This window comes from Arachis duranensis, chromosome 10, assembly GCF_000817695.3.
Source record: "Arachis duranensis cultivar V14167 chromosome 10, aradu.V14167.gnm2.J7QH, whole genome shotgun sequence".
NCBI classification, from domain to species: domain Eukaryota; kingdom Viridiplantae; phylum Streptophyta; class Magnoliopsida; order Fabales; family Fabaceae; genus Arachis; species Arachis duranensis.
The window spans coordinates 11,567,251-11,576,134 of NC_029781.3; the positions used below are offsets into that span (position 1 = coordinate 11,567,251).

The 8,884-nt window shown below is 27.9% G+C and overlaps 1 protein-coding gene across 1 annotated transcript in view; it reads left to right on the top strand.

Annotated features, from left to right (window-relative positions):
• Positions 1 to 8,691, top strand: part of LOC107469144 (lanC-like protein GCL1) — a 9,468-nt gene extending 777 nt beyond the window's left edge. The window contains exons 3-5 of the mRNA XM_016088523.3: positions 4,386 to 4,497; positions 6,692 to 7,162; positions 8,138 to 8,691. Of these exons, the coding sequence (XP_015944009.2) occupies positions 4,386 to 4,497; positions 6,692 to 7,162; positions 8,138 to 8,470 (916 nt within the window). The 3' untranslated portion in view covers positions 8,471 to 8,691. The remainder of the gene's footprint in view (positions 1 to 4,385; positions 4,498 to 6,691; positions 7,163 to 8,137) is intronic.
• Positions 8,692 to 8,884: the final 193 nt, after the last annotated feature.

The following is an 8,884-nucleotide window of genomic DNA, read 5'->3' on the forward strand; positions in this document are numbered from 1 at the left end:
GGTGTCACTTAAGTATAGAAACAATGTAGTTTTGAATATGAAAATATTTATTATTTTTTGAATTTTTAAATAACATTTATTAACGGTATTATATAACATTTATTGGGAAAATAAAAAATTAATTAAGGCAATAATTATTTTTTATTTGATGTTAAATTTGATTGTTTAACTAGTATATTTAGTCATGTCGTGCACAAAATAATATATAAAAATATATAAAATATTTTTTTGAATTTTTTAAATAAAAATACGCATAATAATTTTTGTTATAAAAATTTCCTAAAGTAACTAAATTTAAACTTTATATTATTTTTAACATTAAAAATAGTTAAACTTTAAAGTATACCCATTACCCATTAATAGTAATATATAATTTGTAATTAAATTAAAATATTTATATTAGAATTTTAATTTTTTCAAAGATCTCTCTTTAAATAATATTGATAATATATTAGTGGTTAAATTTGTAGATATTTTTTATAATTCATGAGAAAAGTTTTCAAACTCTTTTATCCTTATGTTAAAATTGATTTGAGCAAGCATAATCTAATATGAGATAAAATTTATCCTTAAATTACTTTTTTTATCATCATAACAAAAGAAATTATTATAAAAAATTATTTTTTTAAAATCTACTTAAAACTAATTTATATTCTAATAATATATTTATTTTTGTAATCAAAGTAATATGATCAACATTGTTATCTGTCGGAACTCATCAATATATTTTGTCTTATTTTTAAATTGAAATAGTTGTATTTATATTTAAAAATAGTTTTATGTTTTTTTGTTAATTCAAACCCTTGTCGCTAAAGATAAGATAAATGCACAATTTAATATACAATATCTTCTATTAATTCTTATAAAAAGATAGGATTTGTGGGTAAAGTAATTTGTGTCTAAGATATTAATTTGTCTATAGGTAAAATAATCATTATTGATACAATTTTTTTTTCAAAAAAATCTTGTATTAATTACAATGAAAATAAATGTGATATTGATTATTCAAATATCAAAGTTGATTTGTCCATTCAATATAATTATTTTTTTCGAAAAGTAAATCTTTGTTATGTGTAAAAATAATTAAGATATCATACAAGCAGTTATCAAGTGCTTCGTAAGAGGACTTACTAACTAAGGAGGGTTTTTTCCCAAATCATGCCTTTGGTTCTCATTAATATTATTACTTGTGGGTAATTAAGTTAGATCTTGAATATGGAATTCTCAATTATATTTTTGGTAGTATTTTGAATTTTATTATTATAAAGTCAATAGTTGTTAGAGTCGAATCGGTGATCGAATCAGTCAGATTATTGGGTCACTGAATTACTGGTTCAATCGGTGAATTATTAGTTGAATTGATTCGGTCCTATATATAAAAAAATAATTAAAAATTTAAAATACATATTTTTACTAACAATAATTAATTTAAAAAAATAAATTTATAACTAAAATTAAAATAAATTAAATAGAAGTAATTTGACGAAAGATATTTATATATATTATAATTACATATATATTAATGAAGAGCACAATAGCCTAGTGGCTGAAAATGGTGCTTTCATTTATCCCCTGCCCCTAGCATTTTGATAACATATCCTATAACCATAAACAAAACTAAAACTCGTTATCCAGGATGGTATATAACCGTAACTAACTTATTAAATGTATGTTTTTTTTTCTCTTTAAATGTAGGGATGTGTATGGGTCGGGTGAAACTGGGTTGATATGACTCAGACTCGACTTGAAATATATTTCGGGCCTATTTATTAGACTCGAATCCGGCCCTAGATCCGATAAAATCTATACACTTTTCTACCGGATGAAAATTGGGTCATTAACATTACATTACCTTGATACCTTCTTATAAGCTAGCATGTGAAAATATCTAAATTTTCAAGGCTTTAACTATTATTTGACATAATAAAATTCACTTAGAAAAATATAACAAGAACCAATTCTTCTATAAAACTAAAGTATAACCATAATCAATACTAATATTGTATAATAACACCAAATATTTAAATCAATACAAATAACACAACATTATGCGTTAGTCTAAAATTTTATGCATTTTAAACATAAAACATTAACTTATAGTTTTATAATAACTAATAATACAAAATATTAAGGTTTACAATACTTAAATTTCACGTAAGAATAACCATCATCCATCACTAATAACACAAAATATTAATTGTGTATGATGGCCGGGCCACCGAGTCGACTTCGGGTGATCGGAATCATGATTCGGACCCGACCCGAAATAATTTCTGGATCTATTTTTAAAACCCTTACCCGGTTCTAGACCCGATAAAATCACACCAAATTAACCTCTAAAGTACTTGGGCGGGGCCGGGTCTTCAAACCGGACCGAACTATGCACACCCCTACTTAATGTGTTACAAAGGCTATTGTGTTTGAAGTTATTTGTTTTACCTCATCCCTCTCAAAGTTTAGTTCTTTTATATTTATTCTTATAACTAACAAAAAGCTATCTATCTCAGTTGCTAGAGGCATAAGAAGATAATCTTTTAAAATTTTGTTATAAAATTATAAAATTTCATCTAAGTCAAATAAGTATAATTGCTCAATCTCGTTATCTCACATGATTAATTTCACACGTAATACATAATAGTGTTAAATTGACCAACAATTAAAATATTTATAGTTAATAAAATTAGATCATGAAATGAAAAATATTTTATATTTATAAATTATTATATTTTTTTTTCATAGTATCTTCAAAACACATTTAAGAATTAGTTTCGTTTAAGAGTTTGTTATTGGTCAATAGGTTAATGTATGTATAAGTTGGGGTTTGAATTTTTTATATTTATTTAAGTAGATATAAATTAATCACTAAATCAATCTAAATTGATTAATTATTTAAAAATTTTATTTTATTTTAATTTTGTCCCAAAATTTTGTATTTGTATCAAATATACTTTCGACGGCTAATTTTTTAAAAAACTGAGAACCAATTCAACAATAATTTTACAGGAACAATCATCAACACAAGTAAATAAAAAATAGTTGTCATGATTATTGCTGGATTAGTCTTAAATTTTTTCAAAATTTAGTTATCAAGAGGTATATTTAATACAAATAAAATTTTTAAGACAAAATTAAATAAAATAAAAGTTAGAAATATTTTTAAATTTTGTCAAATTTTAAGGATAAAAATATATTTTATCCTTTATTATATTAACAAAAACGTTAATTATTTGAATATTTTATTAACTTTGCTTATATATTTTGTTCACTAAAAATTGACAATTCGTTTATAATTTTTTTTAGTAAGTAAATGGACTTATGTTTTTATTGTCTGAAAAATAGGTGTAAATAATTAACCCAACATTAATGTAGAAATTGATTAACACAAGACATGGTATAGTATGGGATGCATTGTCGTTTTCGGGTTGTGGTACAGCTAAGCCATTTCGGGATTACCTAGTTTTGTTTTGTTTTGTTTTGTTTTTTTTTTTTGGGTGCGTTTTATTTTTTATGGTGCGTATCTAGTATCTATTTTGGTGCTATCTTTCTAGGGGTTAATGGTCACTTTCATCTTTATAGATACACGGATGATGTTGGAAGAATTATTTTAGATTTTTAGTTGTAATATATTTTGCTAGGAGAAAAATTAGAAATATAATTAGAAAAATGTTAGAGAATCATCAGATTTTATTATTTTCAGTTATTACTTAATTCTTTTAGTCTAATTTTTTGAGTTTAATAATCTAACACTATATTTTATTCCATACTTTTTTATAATATGATCAAAATTTTATAACCTAAAGAAGAAAAAAATCTAGGAAAAAATTTACGCAAATTCAAAAAAAAAACTTATTTTGTACAAACAAGTCTATTAGAAATGTGAAAGTACATGAAACATTGCTAATATTAGTCAACTTTGATATTTAATTTTATAATTTAAGATTTAAAATCAAGGATTTATGATTTAGGATCTTAAATTTAAAATAAAAAAATAATTTTAATAAAGTTCACTAATTTTAGCTGGAAAAAATTAATTCTCTAATATTATTCTTTAAAAATAGAATCATCCATGAATCGTTAACTTAAATTTTTTAGCAAAATGATTTCTATAGCATACTCAGCAAATGAGAGCCAAACTCCCCGTGTGGATATGTATAAACTGGAGTAATAGTCATATATAGTTCAATTTTTGTCCGCGCTTAAAACATGCACAAGTTAACTAAACAGGAACTTATGCTAGCATAATTGATTACTAAATTAAGATAATTAAGTAATTGTATGCAACCTTAGTTAAAATTAAGTGAAGTTGACATGTTCTTTTAAGGAAAAAAAAAAAAAAACAAAATAACTGATTTCAGAGATAATATAACATACTAATACTATTGCAGGCACGTGACGTTTTTATGTGGAAGAGGAGGAGCATATGCGCTTGGTGCGGTTGTCGCTAATTACATGGGGGACCCTCGGAAGCGTGACCTGTTTTTGGGTCTATTCGTTGAGGTAACAATTCGGCCACGTTTTTATGATGGTAAAACTGCCGTCAACTTTATACGAAGTTGATAATTGAGAGTATTAAGTAATTTGACTAATTTGATCAAATTTTTATCGAACAGTTATCAATTTCATATGAAGTTAATTGCATTTGAGTTTTCACTTTTTATGATATTATTTTTTTATATTTTTGTCTTTTGTACGATGATAGTTAATTAATTTTTTTTAGTCAATATTTATTATTTTTTTTAAAATTATTTTATTTATATTAAAATTTTAGATTCTAAATTAAAAGTTTTTAATTTTAAATCTTAAATTATAAATCTAAATATTAAAATTGGCTAATGTAAATTAATTAAAAGTTGGTTTCTTACATTTTCTGTTATGAAAAATGATATCGATGACTCATACTCTAATTAATTGATAATGTTTTTTTTTCAATGTAGCATAATTTATTTATTTTTTGTGTATGAATAATAGTCAATATCTTTATTCTTTCCACATTCATTATTAGCAAACTTTCCATTGTTGGTACACTTGTTGAGCCTTCTCTGTTTTCTGGATACTGGGGCCTACTCTTTAAGTGAGTGTTGTCCGTTGCTCGACTTAGAAAAGATATGTGGAGGACTATATAAGATTTCATAGTAGAGCAGGTAGGTCGAAAGCATGGTCCACAATCGTAATTTTCATTTTCTTGGCATCATGCATGCTCTAAGTAAATTGAATTAGACAATTAGTTCGCATAACATGTAACTTATTTGAGTCTTTTTTAGTTAGTTGTTTATTTTGGATTTAATAATATCAAGAGTTATAACTAACTTGGGTTGGTTGAGTGGTCAGCTCACTCGTCCGCTTAAGCAAGTGTCGGGGGGTTCGAATCTCGCCTTGTACATGCAGCAACCCATTGGCAAGTGTCGGGGGGTTCGAATCCCGCCTTGTGCATGCAGCAACCCATTGGCCAGCGGTAGACCCTTCAATGGAACTCAGATCCGCAACGGATTAATCCTTGACCTGTCGGGTTGGAAAATACCGTGAGCAACCAAAAAAAAAAAATATCAAGAGTTATAGTTGCACGTAATTTTAGAGATATGTTTGGTTGGGAAATTTTATGCATGAATTTGGTATATATATAGAATTCATCATGATAATTCTCTTCCCATCATATCGCGCTATCTTCCAAATACATCGTTATGAAATTATCTTTGAAGATCCAAACTAGTGTTTTCTAACTCTGCATTCACTTTACCACCTTTGAATATTAACGAGGCTTTAATGTCAACACAGTTTCTTGTCTTTATACTTGGATCTTCTTCGGTTACATTAGACACACTTTGTATCCCGACTTGTGCACACAGTAATTCATTGACTAACGACAAATTTTTAAATAGAGCTCCAATCCGTTATGGATTAGTTCTTGACCTGCTGGGTTCCTTCCGTGACGGAATTAGTTCTTGGCCTGTTGGATTGGAGAATACCGTATGAAATAAAAAAAAAATCAAAACAAAACATTAGACACACTTTTGAATATCCAAAAAATATTTTTCTTGATTAGCTTTGCAATCACATCATTAAAAGTCATATTATACATGAATTCTATGGGGACTATTATTATAGTGAATATGGTGACTATGAAATTTTAACAATACTTAACAAATGTGGTTAAAATTAATGTTACATTTTTTTACTATTTAGTAACACTTTTAATTTGATTGCATTTTTTTTACCTTTTTTTATTTCTTTTAATTTTTAAGTTAAGGAAGTTTTTTCAAATAAAAAAAAGTGTGATTTTAATTTTAGATATACTAGTTATCAAAATTTTATAATCACCATATATACTAGCCATAGTAGAATTGTTATGTCTATAATACACATTAAGTACACGGATCATTCTAGTATGACTATGTTACGATGATTATGGTGTTCTAAAAAGTGTCGCTAAAGTTAAAGTAACATTTTTATATCGTTAAATGATGTTTTTTAAAAAGTGTTACTAAGAAAAAAAAGTTATCAAAATATAAAAAAAGATGTGACTTTAATTTTAACTGTACTTACATAGTCACAGTAGTCACTTAAACATAAACATATTAGAATCTACCTTATCTTAGTGTATATGTAAATTAGTGAAATTTTATGCTATGCACAATAATTTGTTATTTACTTGTTCTATATTCATGTGCATGGTATACATACGTTCAATTCATAGGTTGCAAAAGAGAGAGCCCTGCCTGTTGGACCTGAGGAAGGTGGTTTTGGAATGTCATACGATCTTCTATACGGCCGCGCCGGATTCTTATGGGCCGCGCTATTCATAAAGAAGTACCTAGGAGACGAGGCAGTTCCAAGCGATATTCTAATGCCAATTATCGATGCAATGTTGGCCGGAGGTAGGGCAGGAGCCTCCGACATTAAGGACTGTCCATTGATGTATCGATGGCATGGGACGAGGTACCTTGGCGCAGCGAACGGCCTAGCCGGAATCCTGCATGTGCTGCTCCATTTTCCGCTTCCCGGCGAGGATGCCGAAGATGTGAAGGGAGCTTTAAGGTACTTGATGAGTAAACGGTTCCCTCATAGTGGCAACTACCCGTCGAGCGAAGGGAATCCAAGGGATAAGTTGGTGCAATGGGGTCATGGCGCAACCGGCATGGCCATTACTCTGTCCAAAGCTGCAGAGGTAATAGGATTTGATTTCATTTAACCTTTCCTAAGAGAGTTACTCCTACTTGGTATAAAATTTGTGATACGAATAGTTGTTGGAACTTGTAAAAGTTAATTAAGTAACGACAGGAATCATGCTTGAGTAATAATCTGTTACTCTAGAAAACTTTTACTATGCCCGAAAATGATTTCCTATATGAGATTTAGCTTCCTTAACTTAAAATTTGTTTGATCCTGTGAATTTTTTATAGGTTCTTTCATTACAACATTCAATCAATTTAAACAAGTGGTGTGGTACTCTTTTCTTTGGGTGAATGTTTCAAATTCTTGTGAATGAAAAATAATAGTGTTTTTTGAATTCAAAAATGTTTCAGGAGAATAAAAATCAGTCCAAATTTTTTTTTGTTTTGTATTTTTTAATTATTGCCGAAATAAATAATTTTATGTGTAATAAGTATGTAACTACAAATGTTACATATATGAAATTACAGATGTTTAATTAAAGGTGTAAACTCAGGTACAGTTGAATTCACGTGAAGTTGATAACTGAGAGTCGTTAGATGATTTGATTTATTTGACTAAATTTTCATTTAACAGTTTTTAACTATCAAATTTACATGAAGTCGACTATACCTGAGTTTTCACCTTAATTAAATAAATTAATTTTGGATTATTCTCTCCCTATCATTATTATTTTGAATTCAACCATTTTAGATAATATAATTCATTTCTGATTTCTTTATTGTTGCTATTGAATACACATAACTGCATGCATCTGAAATTCAAAAGTGCNNAAAAAAAAAAAAAAAAATCATTATGTACTTGTATATAAATATATATAACTTAACTCACTTTAATGCTAATTTTATATTTCAATATATATTCTATACTCATTGCTAATTTTGGTATACACTAGCACAGTTGTCTGAAATTAATCTTAGTAAAAGAAAGCTCGAAATGGATAGTAAGTTATGTGCTAGAGTATGTGCAGGTTTTTCCAAATGACAGAGAACTCCGAGACGCGGCAATCGAAGCGGGGGAGGTAGTGTGGAAGAGTGGCCTGGTGAAGAAGGTAGGACTTGCGGACGGCGTGGCAGGAAACGCCTACGGCTTCCTTTCGCTCTTCAGACTAACCAAAGAACAGATCTACGAAGAGAGAGCAAAAGTCTTCTCATGTTTCTTGTACCGCAATGGAAGTTCTCTTATTGCGGGTGCTGATGGTGGAAATGCTTATTCCCTCTTCCAAGGTATTGCTGGAACTGCATGCCTCTGGTTTGATCTTGTTGCACCTCATAACTCTAGATTTCCGTGTTATGAATTATAGAATGAAGCTAAGATTTGTTTTATGTTATTATTATTGTTAATCTGTAATGTACATAGTGTGGGGTTAAACTATGCTATAAGTTTAGATCATGCTATATGTTAAAAAAGATTGGAGTCGCTTACAAATTCGGTTATTTTCGTAGTTGATAATTCCGGTAGGAAGCATGTGAAATACGTATATGTAAATAATTATAATTTATTTAATAATTGAATTTTAGTTCTTATTTTTTTGGTAGAAAATTATAAGTATAATAATCAGGGTGTTCTGTTCTAATAAAAAAGTTAAAAAAATAAAATAATGAAAAGAAAAATTAGGATAATGTAGGGTGGAATTGTCTTTTTCAAGTTATCTTTATAGAACAGAACAAGAATATGTTAGTGTAATTAGATATTTTTTAAATATTATTTTTTATTT